The 19,579-nt window shown below is 44.4% G+C and overlaps 1 protein-coding gene across 3 annotated transcripts in view; it reads right to left on the bottom strand.

Moving 5' to 3' along the window:
• SLC44A5 (solute carrier family 44 member 5) overlaps positions 1 to 19,579 on the bottom strand; it is a 282,899-nt gene that overhangs the window by 119,753 nt on the left and 143,567 nt on the right. For all 3 annotated transcript variants that reach the window (XM_082266222.1, XM_082266223.1, XM_082266221.1), the window contains exon 3: positions 7,161 to 7,234. In XM_082266222.1, the coding sequence (XP_082122348.1) occupies positions 7,161 to 7,234 (74 nt within the window). The remainder of the gene's footprint in view (positions 1 to 7,160; positions 7,235 to 19,579) is intronic.

Genomic DNA, 19,579 nt, shown 5'->3' with positions numbered 1-19,579 from the left:
GAGACCTGGTGGCCAACTACGCGAATCGTCTGACCTCTGTGATTGCCAACAAGGGTTTTGCCACCAAGTAGTCATGTTTTTGTTTTGTCAGTTTTGTGAAGCCGGTGGCTCTTGTTTCTGATCTCGCAAATTCTTTGGTTTCTGATTTTTCTTGTATGAAAATCGTACGAAAACATTACACATTAAATGAAAATTATTCATTCTGTTGCCTAAGAGAAAAATTTGAAGTTTGTCCCTTTGGAAATTTTCATTCGGAAGGTCGGAATCGGTTGTCGAAAGTTGGTTACACTCTATCAGAAAATTGTACGATTGGTCCTCGGACGAAAATGTTCGCCCGATTTTCTTATAGTGTGTATGAGCCTTAAAAGAGCCCATACAGATGCTTTTGGCAGGTGATAGAATTACAATTTTGTTACCCTGCAGATATGGTCCTTTACTCACTGTTAATGCAACACTGCTACTGTTTAAAGTTGAACTTCAGGGAAAAAAGACTCCCTCTGCATTCCATTAGATACAGTAAGGCTGGGTTCACATATATGCGAATTGGATGCGTTTTTAACCGCATTCAATTAGCATAACGTGTGAAAACGGACTGTCTTTCAATGGAGTCAGTTCACACATATCCGGAGGGGTGGCTGCGGTCCATTTTTTAAAAGGGTCCTGTAAGATTTCGGGTCCGGTTTAGGTGCGAATTCAAGTACAAATTTGCACCTAAATCGTACCTAAACTGGTGAACAAAATCGCTCCAGACTGCAAACGCAGCCGGACATGTGTGAACCCAGTAAAAGGGGAAGAGGAGGATTGAGGAGATCAAAGGGATCACCTCGGAAGGGCTGCAAAAAAGGGAGGCTAAACTCTGGTTAAAGTATTAGGTATCAAATTTTATTGGTAGCTAAGATCAAAACAAAAAATATGAATCACAAACTTATAGTAGGATATGATTCAGACCTTGAGAGCCCGCGAAGGCAGCAAAAATAGCACAGACGCTCAAAACAAGACACGCCCATATCCCACCCCAACACCAGCACCAAAGTTGCACACAGTCCAATGACTGGGAGCGACCGGTCGAAATACCGACTTTTGGCCACTTCAACCAAATAGGGCCTGGTCATTGAACAGCCAAATCCTCCGGTCTTAAAGTGTTTTTTTTTTTTTACTTCACAGGTACTCTTGTGGAGGGATCTGGGGGTCTAAAAGACTTAAAAGCATTCAAAACGCCAAGTTTGGCTGTTTTGAATGCTGTAATTTTTTTTAATCTGGCGCCAGTACCCGGAAGTGATGTCAGGACATCACTTCCAGGTTTTTGCATGGAGACCCGATCAGAGCTGAATGCGGCTTTGATCGGGTCTTCAGCGGCCATACAGGATGGTTGCCCGGGTCTCCCAATGGGACGGGAGACCCGGTCAAGCCGCAGAAGGCAGCGGGAGGGGGGGGATGTCTCCTCCTGCTCCTTGTAATGACAGCCGAGTGGCTTCTCAGCCGCATCGGTTGTCATTACAAGACAGCCAACCCTCGGCTATGGATGCCGGTACCGGGGTGATGCCTCTAGCTGCAGGCCTTACTCTGGTACAAGCACTTTCCCGAAATATTGGTAATATCAGTCATCTTGGTGGCCAACTCTGATATTTAGGGGAAAATGCATATCGGCCCTCGACATACCGGCTTTGCCAATAATCGGTCGATCTCTAGTACGTACCCCACCGAACACTGGCAGGCGTAGAGCGATAAAAAAGAGGTGGCTGAACCGTGGTATTAAGCCCACCCCACCGCCCACCGGAATTCTAACATTACAGCCTGACAGGGCTGTACACCTGCTGTAGCCACAATGCTTTGCTGCACGGCCGTGGCAATTTTACAGGCGGCACTGTCTATCAAACTCGTCCACTGAGATCAATAAGGGCTGCAACACAATCGTGAGACAAATGTTTGGCTTGCAGTTGCGGCGCAGTGCCGAAAAGTAAAATTGCTGTTCGGCAATTTAAAAGAAAGTTAGAAAAAAACTGTCAGGTTGCACTAGTTACTCCTAAATGCCTGCCAGCAGCTGCCACACTGTCGCCGAGGATTGCTTTTCAGCCCTAACAGCGCTCTCCTTTACATGTCCGGCAAGCCTTTAGTTATACTGTTATTTTATAGAAGTAGAATACTCTACAATATACGCCATAAAAAAAAATGGCACCATGAATTCCCTCGTTATTTTCAGACAATAACCGCCAGTCATATAATCCACCGACTCCTCACACCGGATCTCCATTCTTCTAACATGAAATTAAATGCTCGCTATTAGTCCAGATCCTGCCTGCCAAGCACTGGTCCTCCTGCAATTTAGCAAATCACGGGAGCAGAAAATGCGGCAGCTGCTGGTCTCTCTATTAATGGTGATGGTCAGTCTGGAAAACACCACCTGTTCTCTGGCAGATTATTAGCCGCTAGAAAATGAGGATACAGAAAGTGGAGTTTTAATTTGAGAATTATCCAGTCATTGCAAATAAATTTCTACCGCCACGATGTCTAATGGAAGTTAGAGGTGAACTTCAGGAAAAGCTGAACAAAGTTGTACTGATCGGGCATGTAGAGCAAATGTCAGAGGCAAAGAACAGTATTCAGTTTGCCTGCATGCCTAAGGCCGGGATTCGCACCATTGATGAGCAGGCAGAATGTACCAAATTGATCGACCGATTAACTTGGATACAGCCAGTCTGCTGGATTTGCTTCTGAATATCGCAAGTGGCTGCTATAGCCGCTATCAAAAGTGGCAAGCCTGAGAGATAAAACAAACAAAGTAAGGGGTACCAACATCCCAAGTTCAATGTCACAATGTCGGGGAATAGGGAAGAAGGCAACCAGATCTCCACTTTCCTCAGACAGGACACAAAACCACTGTGAGCAGGAACTCATGGACCTATGTACTTCTGGACTCTCTCCACCATAAGCATTATAGAAGATACAAAAACAGGCAGCCCATAGCGTGAACCTGATAAACTTTATTATATTCAAAAGCAATAACAAGGTGGCCTCTTACTCTGAGAAGATAATTTAACAGCGTTATTCTAATGTGTGTAGCACCGTCAGGAGCAACGAGACCAGCTCGTTCCTTGCCGGAATCCAAAGTGTCAGCGGGTGACGTCAGATGCTCCTCCTAACCCCCCGCACGCGTATCCCCCCGTGTAGACCGATGAGGAAGCCTCCACCCACGGGAGGCGATACGCGTGCGGGGGTTAGGAGGAGCGTCTGACATCACCCGCTGACACTTTGGATTCCGGCGAGGACCGAGCTGGTCTCGATGCTCCTGCCGGTGCTACACACATTAGAATAACGCTGTTAAATGATCTTCTCAGAGTAAGAGGCCACCTTGTTATTGCTTTTGAATATAATAAAGTTTATCAGGTTCACGCTATGGGCTGCCTGTTTTTGTATCTTCTATAATGCTTATGGTGGAAAGAGTCCGGAAGTACATAGGTCCATGAGTTCCTGCTCACAGTGGTTTTGTGTCCTGTCTGAGGAAAGTGGAGATCTGGTTGCCTGATTTTATCGGGTTGAGGATTTCTGCCACTATAGTCTGCACCTGAGGGCTTTTTGCATGGACCTTTTACTTGAGTCTTTCTGGTATGGACTTATATATACATGGGTTTTTTCACATGTTAGTTTACTTATCTGTTTCTAGCGCTACACTATTTGTTTTTATACATTTGTTATGCTGGTTTTGTTTTTGAACCTGAGTGTATAGCTGCTTTTTGTTAGGTTTTTGAGCGCTGATATACCTTTTATCCTTTTAATAGGGAAGAAGGGAACTGGTTCCCCACAAACTCAGTCCCTGGGAGTGGGGAATAGGGGAAAGGGGAGATAAGGGGGACTTTCAACGTACCATGTTACATACAATGCATCACATTGACAAATATATAATCAAAACTTTTATTCAAAATATAAAGGACACAATCTTTAAAAAGGACCAAAGTGCAACAATATATAATTCAAAAGACATCAATTGTTTAACAATAGAGTGTGCAGTAGGAAAACTCAGGCGTGCATTCCTCTACATGTTTCATGGGTGGACCGCTTCTTCAGGAGGATATGTGTGCACTGTTGGACATTGTTGGACTTTGGTCCTTTTTAAAGATTGTGTCCTTTATATTTTGAATAAAAGTTTGATTATATATTTGTCAATGTGATGCATTGTATGTAGCATGCCATGGTACCTTGAAAGTCCCCCTTTTCTCCTCTTTCCCCTATTCCCCACTCCCAGGGACTGTGTTTGTGGGGAACCAGTTCCCTTCTCCCCTATTTCCCGGCATTGTGCTATAGCCGCTAGCGATAATCACTGTCTATTGGCACGATTCTCCTGTCAACACTGACAGGGGAATCCCTCCTGTCTAGCAATTGTCTTCTCGCGGCGGGAGAAGCCTCCCAACTGGGAGAAGACAATTGCTCCACAGGAGGGATTCCCCTCCTGTCAGGACTGTCTGTGTTGATGGGGGAATCGTGCAAATTTCCACGGGTTGCAGGAAAACAATTTGCACCGTCTATAGGCCAGGCTGCCTAAGGGTTCTTTCTTTCTAATTCTAATCTTTCCTAATAGCTGAGCTCCTCCATGCCTCTTATCAGTTTGGTTGCCCTTGATTTTGCTGTCTTCCGTCCAGGCCACTTTTTGCGATTCGGCGCTGTGCGACTTTAACTGCTAATTGCGCGGTCGTGCGACGCCGTATCCAAACGAAATTTACGTCCTTTTTTTCCCACAAACAGAGCTTTCTTTTGGTGGTATTTGATCACCTGTGCGATTTTTACTTTTTGCGCTATAAACAAAAAAAGAGCGTTTATTTTGAAAAATAACAATATTTTTAACATTTTTTATATGAAATTCCCCCCCAAAAAAATGTAAAAAAATTTTTTTAAAAATTTTTTTAAAAATTTTTGGCCAATTTGTTTTCTGCTACCTATGTTTGGTAAAAAAAATCACAATAAGCGTATTTTGATTGGTTTGCGCAAAAGTTATTGCGTTTACTAACAAAGGGAAAGATTTCTGACATTTTTGGTGTTTTTTTTTTAACGCGTAATGGCGGCGATCTGCGATTTTTTTTTGCGGGACTGCGACATTGCGGCGGACAGATCGGACCCTTGACTGACATTTTTGATACTTTTGGGGGTACCAGTGACATTACTGCAGTAATCAGTGCTATATATATGCACTGTTACTGTAAAAATGACACTGGCAGGGAAGGGGTTAATTTTATTGGAGAGGGAGGGGTTAATGTATGCCTGGTGCTTACTGACGTGTGGGGGGGAGGGGACTGAGTGAGTCATGGACAGATCGGATGTCCAGCTATGCTGAACAGTCCGATCTGTCACTCCCTGTCACTATGGAGATCCACCCGCTTGTGTTTACACAGGCGGGGGATCTCCACACTAGATCCCCGACGATCGGGGGAAGAGCGGCGGCGATCGCCGCTGCTCCTCCCCTGGCCCGACTCCCGCTGTGACTGAAAACAGCGGGAGCGAGCCTCCGGCGGTGCGCAAGCGCCGCCCAGAAGGGGGAGTGTCTGACGACATAGTACTACGTCGTCAGACGATAACGAGCCACTCTGCCGCAGTAATATTACTGTGGGCGGTGGTAAAGTGGTTAAAACGTAACTCTATGGCCTCAGTATGTGTCTTCCCTGCCACCCAAAGAGTCGCCTGCCACCCAAAAAGTCAGAGGTCAAGACAATGTTGATCGCCTTCTTCAACAACGTTGGCATCTTCCAAGAATGTATGACAATGGTTCTGCGATCGATTCCTAAAGAGGACTTTGCTAAAAGTTACCAGAAAGTTTATGAAAATTGCCAAAAGTGTGTTGTGAAGGATGGAGATTGTTTTGAAGACCAATGAAGGTAATTTGTTTGTATCTTCTGTTTTGTTTGTTTTCTGATACCATTCACCAAACTTTTTTAGACACATCTCGTATGTCTGGTAACAAATAGGGATTTCTTTGCTTTGGAGGGATTTCCTCTAACTTCCTGTTTTGGGGACATCCCAAAAATTTGGATTTTCTTTCACTTTTAGTTTTGGCTGATTTTCCCCCAATGAAGCACAGATGACAAAAAAAAAAAACTGACGGGTTACAACTAGGCATCGACCGATTATCGGCAAAGCCGATATATGGAGGGTGGATCTGCACTTTCCCGATATATCGGAATCCGCCCCTGAGTTTACCAATATTACCGATATTTCACAAAGCGCTTTTACCGGAGTGATACCTGCAGCTAGAGGCATCACCTCAGTACCGGTGTCCATAGCCAACGGAGGGCTGTCTTGTAATGACAACCGATGCGGCTGAGAAGCCGCTCGGCTGTCATTACAAGGAGCAGGAGGGGACATCCCGCCTTCCGCGGCTCGCCCGGGTCTCCCATCCCACCGGGAGACCCGGGTATCCTACCTGCACGGCTGCCGAAGACCCGATCAAAGCCTCATTCAGCTCTGATCGGGTCTCCATGTAAAAACCCGGAAGTGATGTCATGATATCACTTCTGGGTACTCGGCACCAAATTAAAAAAAATGACAGCATTCAACTTGGCATTTTGAATGCTTTTAAGTGCAGAGGAGGGGTTTGGGGGTCTTTTAGACCACCAGATCCCTCCACAAGAGTACCTGTGTAAAAAAAAAAAAAAAAATCCAGAAATGTTTTTTTAAATGTCCGAAAATATCAGCAGATATCGGACGATACGATATGCATGACCAAAATATGAGTATCGGCAATAAAAAAACAATATCGGTCGATCACTAGTTATAACCCTCCCTTAACCTATCCAAAATTAAAAGTTTTGCCTTTAGTTCTACTTTTAACAAGAGATTGTTTTAGCTTTCAGCTCAGTTCACAGTAAGTGGCAACAGCACCACATTTTAGGCAGGATCAGCAAGTGATTTCTGTACTTGCTGAACATGTTCTTCGACTGAAAGAAAAAACGAATGCAGTCACCACATCTAGGGACTGGTAAGCTGCGCTATATAAAAAATTCTTGGTTTTGGGGTTTTGGAACAAGACGTGCTTTGATTTACCACAATATTGATGTACTAAAAAAATAATATTTTCGACACCGCACAAATGATAACATCTAAGTCACACATTACTTAACATTGGTATCTTATTGATTGGTAGGCATAAAAAAAAGAAATTTTCAACTGTCACTTACCCACAATGCCCAGCGCAATATATCCCAGGATCACCACCACAAAGATGATGCAGCACAGGACATCTGTACAATGCCTACATATAAAGAACACAATAGATCAGAGACAGGTCCTTATGAAGTCATTGGCTACATTCATATATCTGTATGATTCATTCCTATGGAAGATGAGTTTTCATGGAAACCACACTAAAGATGGAGCATACAAGTTTTTTTCAAAGCCCAACCTCTGGCTGAGGCTCCCACCCCAGTTTTGAAGCCCCACACTGAGGCAACCCCACAACTTTTTTTTTTTTTTTTAATCTTTATTCATGCCTTTCTAACGTGTTTTCTTGGTCTTGGTTGTGAGATGAAGGGACATCATACCTCCCAACTTTATCAGATGGGAATGAGGGACACCTATTAGCAAAAGTATATAGGCATAGGACACACCCCTAATCTCCATGACATCACCTTATATTGGCTTTTGAAATCTACAGATGCAGCAATTTAGAAATCAGATAAAAGTTTTAGCTCTGAGGAAGAGGCTAAGCCTCGAAACGCGTAAGCCTTTACAGCTTCAAGGGACGGTACACCCTTGGATCTCGATGCTGAAGACTGCGTACCATATTTGATATGCTTTTATCAAGAACTCGTTTTTGAGTATTTTTTTATACCTTTTATTTTGAATAAACCTTTTTAGAGGATAATGCACTAGGCCGGTGCAATCTTGTGTTTGTTTTGTCATTTTCAGTGGTCTCAGACTACCCTGGTCTTTTAAGGGGCTGCAAGGCCGAAGCTATCCGATGTTGCCGAGTCAATAGTTCTCAACAGCTGCAAGATTGTGGCTGAGGTGGATAGAGGATTGCACCACTCAGAGCGCAGGAGATAGGTGCTTCGCAACGACGGTTTGTTTTTTACCACCTTGTATTGGCTTTTGAAATCTACAGATGCAGCAATTTAGAAATCGGATAAAAGTTTTAGCACTGGGAGACACTTTTTATATACCACTATACAGAATAGACCAAAATAAAGGGACGAATGAGGAGGAACCCTTTCCCACTATGCTGAAATAGTGTTTTAACCGCTTGCCGACCGCTGCAAGTACATATACTGCGGCGGTCAGCTCCGTGCAGGCAAAGTGACGTATGGGTACGTCACTCGCCTGTGAGCCAATAGGGGGCGATCGCGCGCCGCGCGCGCGCCGGTGGCGCGCTCCCGCCCCTGCTCGTTCACGGACACCTCCGCGCGAGTAACCGGCGGACACGATGTCCGCCGGTCACTCGCGATCGTCAGTTACAGAGGGAGAAAGGCAGGCGGCTAATGTAAACATAGCCGCCTGTCATTCTCCCCTGTGTAACAACAGAGATCATACGGTCCTGCTATGTAGGACCGTAAATACGGTCCTGCTATGTAGGACCGTAGATCTCTGCTGTTACATGAAAAGCCACATCCCTGCACAGCTAGAAACACGCCCCTAGGGACACACTTAACCCCTCCTTCTCCAATAAAGTTAACCCCTTCCCTGCCAGTGTCATTTTTACAGTAACAGTGCATATATATAGCACTGATTACTGTAGTAATGTCACTGGTACCCCCAAAAAGTGTCAAAAATGTCAGTCAAGGGTCCGATCTGTCCGCCGCAATGTCGCAGTCCCGCAAAAAAAAAAATCGCAGATCGTCGCCATTACTCGTTAAAAAAAAAAAAACAACAAAAGTGACAAAAATCTTTCCCTTAGTTAATAAACGCAATAACTTTTGCGCAAACCAATCAAAATACGCTTATTGAGATTTTTTTTACCAAACATAGGTAGCAGAAAACAAATTGGCCTAAAATGTTAAAGAATTTTGATTTTTACATTTTTGGGGGGGGGGGGGATTTAATATAAAAAAATGTGAAAAATATTGTTATTTTTGCAAAATTGTCGCTCTTTTTTTGTTTATAGCGCATGATTAAAAAAATCGCACAGGTGATCAAATACCACCAAAAGAAAGCGCTGTTTGTGGGGAAAAAAAGGACGTAAAATTTGTTTATATACAGTGTCGCACGACCGCGCAATTGTCCGTTAAAGTCACGCAGTGCCGAATCAAAAAATAGGGCCTGGTCAGGAAGGGGGTAAAATCTTCCGGGGCTTAAGTGGTTAATGTTGTGTTCTCCAACACAAGAAGTAAAGAAGAATTCCTGGTCAAAGGAAAAAATGGCCTTTGCAGAGGCTCCCAACCCCATGGAATAAGCAGTTATTTGTACCCTATTCCTCGCTCCCGCATACTTTCTCTGCATTTTATGACCAGGTCACCTTCACAACTGGACCGATCACATTGCAACATCAACACATACAAAGCAGGCCGAGCAGTCCTGTGTTATACAAGAGGCCGCCCAGACCCCCGAGCATTCAAGATCCCTGCCTGCAGAGGAGTGAGGAATAGGGATTTGAAGGCGGTGAGGCGGTGATACTGTATGTCACCTCCTCACTACCTGTTTTACACCCTAAAAGCATGCAAAATGTTGTGGTGTGGTCCCATTCACTCCAGTGAGCTGTACTGCTTACTGGGTGATAGGGTGGATAATTTTTGCTGTGCCAAATGCATTCCCCATACTGCTGCCTTCGAAGCTTGGTGGAGGTAAGGAGCAACAAGACTCAACCACTTCCCAAGCACAAATAAGCCTAACAGCAGGGCTGAACCATTTTTGCAAAAAGCTGATTTGCAGGGGAGAGTGGGCATGACCACTGTCCCCATCCTAAACCTGATGACTACCTAAAGCCTCGTACACAGTCACACGCAACGTATTTCCGCCGACCGGTCGTCCGTCTTTTGTCCAGAGTGGTGTCTGTTGGTTGGAATGTGCTCTAGACTGCACACGAATTTTCCCGTATGACAGAATTCTACTTCAGAAGTGATGTCATGTGTCTTGCTCATAAGATTTTTCCCCATCGAAATATGTACTAATGAGACGAAAATCGGACGTGTTTTGACGGAGGACAAAAATTTTAATGCCTGCACACCAGGATTTTGTCAGCCGAAAAGTCGGAGTCGGCTGTCGAAAGCACCATACTAACAATCCGAAAATCAGTAGATCCGTCGTCGGGCGAAATTTCCCGGCCGAATTTCTTATCGTGTGTACGGGGCTTAAGTAGCCTATCACCAGACCAGAACACTATTGGATGGGTAAAGACGCATGCCTAAGCCTACGGTAGTTCCAACTTTAAAAAGTCAATGTATGCATAGCAAACCCTGCTGCAGGATCTATCACAGAGGCTCATCTCCCAAGACATAATAGTAATTAGATATAGTTCTGTAAATAATCTGATTGAATCATCCACTTGAGCGTAATTATTCAATACTTTACAGACAAGAATAGAAGACTGTCGTCTTATGGGGCAATTTTTGCTATCAGGTTGCAAGGCCTAGCCAGTACAACTGCACCAGCACTAATTATTTGATTTGTTTTTCTCCCCACATTTTATCACTTTGCACTATTGTTTGTATTTCTTTCACTTGGATAAAGGGTGTGGGTGCTCAGTCTGAAGTCTAGGAGGAGGATGTGTGGCCCTCACCTTGTACTCGTTTGTCGGCTTTGGTTGACCATGCGGAGAGGGGTCTGCCAGGCTTTTGTGTAGGTGGACCAAGTGGAGCCTTGCTACTGTCAGGAGCCTGGCACCACTGGGGGGTCAGGGTAGAGTTCTACTTCTTTGGGAGGTGGAGAAGAGACACACCCTTAAGTGCACTCGAAGGCCCCTTTCACACGGGCATTATATTTTTTCCCATTCAGATCTGATGTGTTTTCAAAGCGTTCCTTTAATTTTTTTGAGCAGTGTATATATACAGAAATGTGTTTTTTAATTAGAAGCAGAGGAAGTATCTGAATTTGACCTGGTAACAGCCTCTTGCAGTCCCTATACAGCAGGGCTGGAGAGAGGAAGAAGCACAATGAGAAGCCAATCAGTTCATATGCTGACAACAAGCATGCTGATAGGAAGAGAGAGCAGAGTGACAGAGAGGAATTCATCACTGTCCTGCTTCCCCCTTCACTGTCCAGTCACAGGCTTGGATGGGTAAAGGACGACCTGGGCTCTGAGGAAATGAGTTGAAAGATGCTGGCCATCAGACTGAGGACATCTAGTGGCAGAACAAAAAAATTACTGCAGAGAGAAATCTCTGGATTCAATTTGAATATTGCAGCAAAATGTTTTATTTTTTATTTTATCATTTAATGGGTTCTTCATTTTTATCTTGTTACTTTTGGCTGGAGTTCTGCTGTGAACTCGCACAGAATGCGTCAATCACAGGAGAATTCTGCAAATTTCATTCCTAAATCATTTCCAGTTTGAGGTCCTGACAGGCAGCCGAAGTTTCCAGAACAGTTTTGTAGCGCTGTGACATTCAAGGCTATTTCACAGCAGGGATTTTAATAAAACCAGAATTCCTTGCACGGTCCGGCTCCCTGACAACACGTCTCCCCGCTCAAACGTTTGCTCACACTCCTCTACTTTTACTCCCAGCTCCCTATTAATTACCCTCAGGCAAGAAACTGAGAGTGTCAGAAAAGCCTGGCGTGCGGCAGTATTAAATATTGAAATGCTGCTTTGCAAACGGCACCAGCAAAGGAAGGAAAGGAAGAGAGGGAGCCGGAGAGGAGATTTGATTCTGTCTAGAACCTGCCATGGCGCTGATATCAGCCGCAACGTGGAAAAAGGAACAGATTAGATTTTTATCACAAGGTGAAAGCACCGTCACCCATTCTAAAATAATTTGTGACATTTTAGTTACGCAGCTCTGCTTCCTTGGATTGGCTTCAATGGAAAGAAACTATGCGTTAAAGTGGAACTGCGGTAATAAAAAGAAAGAAAGAAAGAATTTCTCTGTAACAGTAAGGCCTTATTCATACTTGCTTGAAACACTGCCGCCTAATAAACGCACCTATAGCGTTAATGGGAATTGTTAGCTGAGTCTGATTCACGTTTAACGCAACCACTTAGGCTACGTTCACATGTGGGCGTAGCGGATCACTGTGATTCTGCCCGCGATCCGGAAATCATTGCAAATCGCAGGACGCCTGTGCGATGCCCGTGATTTGCAATGGCACCTCAAACGCTGCGCGATGTTGCCGCGGTTTCCGCCTGCCAAATTGCAGTAACATCGCGCAAACAGAATCGCGGGATGCCTGACGCACAAAAGAAGCTCTTGTACCTTCTTTGTGCGTCATGCGTCCGTCAATTCTGTTTGCGCGATGTTACCGCGATTCAGCAGGCGGAAATCGCTGCAACATTGCACAGCATTTGGGGTGCCATTGCAAATCACGGGCATTACACAGGCGTCCCGCGATTTGCACTGATTTCCGGATCGCGGGCAGAATTGCGGTGATTCTACCCACGATCCGCTACTCCCACATGTGAACGTAGCCTAAGGAGCAGGCCAGGTCCGACACTTTTTGTTTACAAGTAAGTCCCGGTTCACACTTGTGCGATGTGGGAAGGCTGCGAATTCGCAGCCTGTTCCCGCATCACAAACGCACATCTGGCAGCTCACACTGCCATATGCGATACGCAGGGGGTGTCAATTAAATGTTAACGACACCCACAGTTTGATCGCATATCGCAGGGAGATCTGACAGTTCGCACAGTATCGGATCGCACAAGTGTGAACCACTGTGCGATCCGATCCTGATGCGGCTGTAAAAAAGGGTCCTGTGCGTCTTTTGTGCGGGTGCGGTGCGAATTTAGCCATACAAAGTGTATGGCTGGATTCGCATCCGCACATCCGATCGCATGTAATGAAGGAGCAGTGCGCTCCGAATTACATGCGATCTCCGCACTTGTAAGAGTGTGAACCGGCCCTAAAAATCAGGTAGATTTGCTAGAAAATGAAACCCCAAACATTTTATATATATATATATATATATATATATATATATATATATATATATTTTTTTTTTTTTTTTAGCAGAGGCCCTAGAAATAAAATGGAGAGTGTTGCATTTTTTCTGTGTCACACTGTATTTTTTGCACAGCGGTACACATTATTGTATTTAAAAAAAATAACCAACTTACCAAATAATTTTTGGGTAAAACATGAAAGATGATGTCACGCCGAGGAAATCGATACCAAACATGTCATGCCTTAAAATGCATTAAAATTATGCACGCTCATGGAATCGCGGCAAACTACAGTACCTAGAAATCTCCATAGGCGATGCTTTAACATTTTGTACAGGTAACCAGTTTAGAGTTACAGCGGAGGTCAAGCCCTAGAATTATTTCTCTCACTCTGGCATTTGCGGCGATACCTCACATGTGTGGTGCGAACACACGTTTACATACAGAATGAGGGCGAGACCTACGTATGCTTTTGGGGGGGGGGGGGGCTTTAAAAAAGTTTTATTATTATTATTTATTTTATTTCATTTTTTTTCTATTTTTGCACTGTCCCTTTACATGTTTTTTATCACTTTTATTCCTATTACAAGAAACGTAAACATCCCTTGTAATAGAAATAAGGCATGACGGCTCCTCTTTATGGAGAGATGTGAGGTCAATAAGACCCCACATCTCTCATCTGCAATAGAAAGCAACCTACAAAAATTGGCCTTGTTCACATCGGCTGTGAACCGGAAGTAACTTCATGACATCGCTCCATGCCTCCTAGACCATAGTGATGAGTGGAGGCCATCTTTCCTCTACTTATCTTTAGGGCCAATCACCGCAACCTCAGGATAGGTTCTCGGCCTTCCCGATGTAAGCTGAGAACCATTGGAATGCCACTAATTCGCCGCTCATATTACTTTTATCGGAAAGAGCGCCGACTCTACAAAATTGTAATACCCGTAACTCTGGTATTAAACCTCAAAGTAATTATGTCAATTCCCAGTTAGGCGGTTGGCAAGCGGTTATAGGCGTGGTAAAAACCCTTCCCAAATGCAAAATGCTTGTTGGATGAGCATTAAAGGCATCTTAAAAACGCATCCCAGATGTTCTTTTTTTTTTGCCTTTGTGATCAAGGCCTAACGCTCCGTGGTGTAAACGCATGGCGGCGTCTTTATGGTGTAGTACCATAGACTAGAATGGAAGAAGTTGAGATGCTTTCACTCCACACAAAGCTTCATTTTTGAAGCGCAGCAATGCAATGCTTCATGTTTTGATAATGTGAAAATCACTTTACTATATTGCAACTAACCCTTCAATGTGGTGGCCGCATTCATTTTCTTTATTCATGCTTTTACTTCTTTTCACCTGTTGATCCTGCTAATAACACACTTCCTGTGCTAGGATGGCAATACTCACTGTACTGTATATTAGGGATTGACCGATTATCTGCAAGGCCGATATATCGAGGGACGATATGCACTTTCCCCGATATATCGGTATCGGCCCCAGAAGTGGCCGATATTGCCGATATTTTCGTGACGTCATTCTGCCTTCTTAGGCCGCCTCCTTCGCCTTGGACAGCCTCATCTGGAGTCGGGACTAGTCTCGCGGGAGTGTATCACAGCCATACACCCACCCACAGCAGCCCGTGCCAGCCAGCCACCCACATCCACAGGCCCTGTACCAGCCAGCCAGCCACAGGCACTGTACCAGTCACAGGCACTGTACCAGCGAGCCAGCCAGCCACCCACAGACACAGTACCAGCCAGCCCCCCACAGGCCCTGTACCAGCCAGCCACCCACAGTCCCTGTGCCAGCCACCCACCACAGGGTGCCAGCCAGCCAGCCACCCACCACAGGGTGTCAGCCAGCCACCCACCACAGGGTGTCAGCCAGCCACCCACCACAGGGTGCCAGCCAGCCACCCACCACAGGGTGCCAGACAGCCAGCCACCCACCACAGGGTGCCAGACAGCCAGCCATCCACCACAGGGTGTCAGACAGCCAGCCATCCACCACAGGGTGCCATCAAGCCACCCACCCACCACAGGGTGCCAGCCAGCCACCCACCATAGGGTGCCAGCAAGCCACCCACCCACCACAGGGTGCCAGCCAGCCACCCACCATAGGGTGCCAGCAAGCCACCCACCCACCACAGGGTGCCAGCAAGCCAGCCATTAAACATTAAACAACAATTACCATGTTCAGTACCAGATTTGTGTCAAAAATTGTCTTTATTTTTCAAAACTTTGAATGTACAAAATATCGGCCCATATCGGCCGATACCGATATGCGTTGGCCAAAATATCGGTATCGGCAACGAAAATCTAATATCGATCGATCCCTACTGTATATATGGAGAAGCAGCGTTGTCAACATAGGACAGGAAGTGTGCTACAGAACGCCTCCCCCTCTTCTCTTACCCAAAACCTAAGAAGGGGACTGTTCTTTGGTCCATAGAGGAGAACTGGACAGGGATTGAAATCTCAATGTAGCACAAGTGCACAAGGAAGCTACAATCTTTTTGGGATTTCTGGCAGGATCAACAGGTATTTTTTGCACTTCTTGAACAGATATAACAAAACGCTTTTAATGTTATATTTAAAGTGATTGTAAACCTTAAACATTAAATATGAACAAAGCATGTCCCTCTATAGTGTGTGCTGGTCTCAGTCCAGAGCACTAAGAGTCATTTCTGTCTGCTGCTTTCAGCATGAATCACTTTTGCCAAGTTTTCCTGACACCAAGAGAAAAAAGGTAACAGGGGAGGGACCTGCTACACACAGCCTGTGATTGACAGCCTCAGCTCTGTTCATGCGTGCTGTGTGAAGGGGGTATGTACTTCCCTCCAATCAGCTCTCAAAGCTCTCCTCACTGAGCTTTACAGAGTGTAATTTCAGCTCTCCGCCCCCTTTTTTTTCTGATGGCTCAGGCAAGCTTTATAAATTCTGTACTTTGAAGGGATGTAGAAGACTGCAGATAAACAGGCACAACTTATGCAGGAGGATTTGTTTCATCCCTGTGTATCACCTGAGGCCAGTCACTTTACAAAAACTTTAATTGACCATAAAGGAACAAGTACAGTAGGAGAATTTTATTGCTAGGGTTTAAATTGTGTACAATAAAATAAAAAAGCAATCTTAACTGCAATATACACTTTAAAGTTATTCAACCAGGCCGGCGGGTAGATATGGGCGTCTGGAGCCACCACACAGAATCTGCTGCAAATATCTTCCATTTCGGAGGATGCCGACAGCTTCTGCAATAAGGAGTGTAAATGTGGCCTGGCTGTTCCACACCCAAACAGGAGTTCCTCCCCTGGAACCTCTCTCTAGCTGGGTTGACACTAGTGCGGACCGTGAGGCTGACGCTTGTCCAGGCACGGCAGCCCATTCATTTAAATAGGCTGTTGTGCCTGCATTTCCCGCAGGAAAAAGGTGCATGCACCTTTTAAAAGTGCAGCCGCAGGGAAACTGCATGGCCTTTTTGACCATGTAATTTCCTTTGGGTTCCCACACCCACAAATGTGCTGTGGGTTGACATGCGTGCTGTGCCATTCAGAATGATTAGTTGCCCCGTGGGGTCTCGTGAGAGCAGTGCGACTTGGCTGCAGGTAGTTGCCGGTGCAGGAACAGGTGCGATTCCTGCACCCACAACCTGCCCACAGACTGCAGGAAAGTGTGAACCGAGAGTAACACTTTCCCGAAAAGACAGGAAACATGTCAATACACTATACACTCAAACAAAATGCATGCCAAACCCGGGAGTCCTAAATAGACACTGCCCTGAACCAAGATGGCCACGGACAGCTGCTTCCTTGATGACAGCAGGAAGTTGTGGAGGAATAAAGTTCCTCACCCCTTCCTTCCCTGTCTTCACCACCACTAGGGGCTAACGCCACCTACAGAAGAGAGTCCAGACTGCACCTGCATTCAATTTAGCAAATGTGAAATTCAGAATCACAAAGAGCTTAAATTCTTTAATATCCAAAATCCAGAATAATTATATGAGGTGTACACTTGATTAATTTACCACAAGACTGATGTGAATGTGTAATGTATATGTAAAGCTCTGCGTAAATTGACAGCTCTATATAAGTACCTGAAATAATAATAATATCAAAATTAGATGTATCGGCATAAACTGGTTTCTACACAACTGCCACATGGTTCCCATGCCGGACAACGTCATACGGCACATGTCATCAGCTAGGTACCACAAAGTAAAATAACATAATCAGATTGCCATAATCATTTCTACATGAGGGATAGATGACAGTCATCTGGGTTAAAGCCTGGGTTGTCACCACTGAAGTGGCTATTCCTCCATATGATGATGGTCATACCTTACTGGTAAGATGGTCTGGTGTAAATGTCTGATGAAAAATAGGGGTTGATTTTACTAAAACTGGAGAGTCACAGCTTAATTGAACAATCTGAAGCATTAAACCAGATAAGTGTCACCTATCCCTCGTGTGGAAATGTCAACTTTGTGGTACCAAGCTCATGGTCTGTGCCACATGAAATGGTCTGGGATTGGAACACGTAATAGTTGTGTTGAGATCAGTTTATGCTATCTGCTGATACATCTAGCTTGGTGGCTAAAAAAATGAAAATGTAGACATCATACATGAGCAAGTCACTCATATGAGGTAGTCACTGTATCACGTGACGAAACACATTAGGGGTGGGGCTATGTGATGTCATCACGCCTGGAAGGCCATTTTACATATGTCTTTCCTATTAATGTTTATCCGTAAGGGGGCAATGTTTGGAAGGTTTTAAAAGGGTGCTTTTTTCTTTGAATGGATATTTATTCTTTTTATTATTAAAGCTAAGAGTATGGGAATACTACACCATGAGAGGTTATTTATTTATTTTTTCCTGCTGAGCGGGCAGGATCCTGAGTGGATGGTGACCAAGCCATTGAGTCTTCTGGTGGATTGCTGCATCATACGGACCCTGGTTTTACTGGGAATGTGAATGTTTACCCTACCTGAGTGTAAGTCATATCCTTGAAGTAAGAGAAAGCAGAGAAAGGTGGTGGGATTATCCGAGCACATAGGATGGACAGATATGCTTGACATAATTTGCACTGATACTTAAAGGACACTTTTAAGAAGATTGGAATTGGGATATTAAATAAAGGACTGGTGTTGATATATATTATGATATATTATGAATTGATCAAATTTTCATGGTATTTATTATGAATTTTTTTTTTCTATCTCAGATTTTTATTAATTGATGTATTTTTAATTTTATTTATTTTTAGTTGCGTTGCACTTTTGGGGTTTTTAGTGAGATTTGTGGTGCGGGAAGACACGACAGTGGTCGGCAGCAACATTTATATTAAAGATTTTGTCACATTGTTTAGTTCAGGTTGGGGATCGCGGTGATTTTTTTGGTTTCTCTGGGAAAGGATATCGAACAGTTTGAGCTCTTTGAAATTTTGAATTTCATATTTGCTTACTGTCTTTTTTTTTTTTTTTTTGCCATTTCTTATAGAAAAAAATGCTATGTGCTGACACGTCTAGTTTGGTGGCAAGTTCAAGTGTAGACATCATTTACCCACTTGCCTATTGGGCACTTTCACCCCCTTCCTGCCCATTTTCAGCTTTCAGCTCTGTCACACTTTGATTGACATCTCCGCAGTCATGCAACACTGTACCCAAATGAAATGTTTATCGTTTTTTTCACACAAATAGAGATTTCTTTTAATGATATTTAAGCACCACTGGGTTTATTATTTTTTGCTAAACAAATGAAAAAATACCAAAAATGTTGAAAAAAAAAATTTGATTTTTCTCCTTCACTGATGTGCGCTGATTAGGCTGCACTGATGGGCACTGATCGGCAGCACTGAAGGCCACTTATAGGTGGCACTGATAGGTGACACTAATGAGGAGGCACTGATTGGCAGGCCTGATGGGCATGGATTGGCAGCACTGGTGGGCACTGATTGGCAGCACTGGTGGACACTGATTGGCAGCACTGGTGGGCACTGTTGAGATTGCACTGATAATTAGTGCCCTGATTATCAGTGTGGATGTCCCTTTAACACAAGCAGGTTATCAGCTCTCTTCTCCCTTCCTCATGCTGTCAGCCATGATCAGCTGTCATTGGACACGGCTGATTACATGGTAAAGGGCCGATGTGATTGGCCCTTTAACCCGATCTGTGATCAGCTGAGTCCAAAGGACTCAGCAATCTCAGAGCGCGCCATCTGATCACAGAGCGGGTAGCACGATCACGGAAGGACATCCATGGACGCCCTCCCAGGCAAAGTAAGCCGAAAGACGGCTACAGCGTGGGCAGGAAAGGGATAATTATTTTTGGGATTTGGATATCGAAAAATGTGATCACTTTGAGATTTGAATTTCAGATTTTTCAATGACTGTTTTTTTTTTTGGGGGGGGGGGGGATCCTTGATAGAAAGATATATGAAGACTCTTTTGATATAAGACACAGTGGGGTTGATTTACTAAAGGCAAATAGACTGGATATTATGCAAAGTGCAGTTGCTCCAGAGCTTAGTAAATAAGGTAAATATTCACTTTGCAAAAAAAAAAAACAATCC

Source organism: Pelophylax lessonae (genome assembly GCF_965119305.1).
Source record: "Pelophylax lessonae genome assembly, chromosome: 8".
NCBI classification, from domain to species: Eukaryota; Metazoa; Chordata; class Amphibia; order Anura; family Ranidae; genus Pelophylax; species Pelophylax lessonae.
Note: the sequence above shows the minus strand (reverse complement) of the source record. Positions and strands in the feature narration are given on the sequence as shown.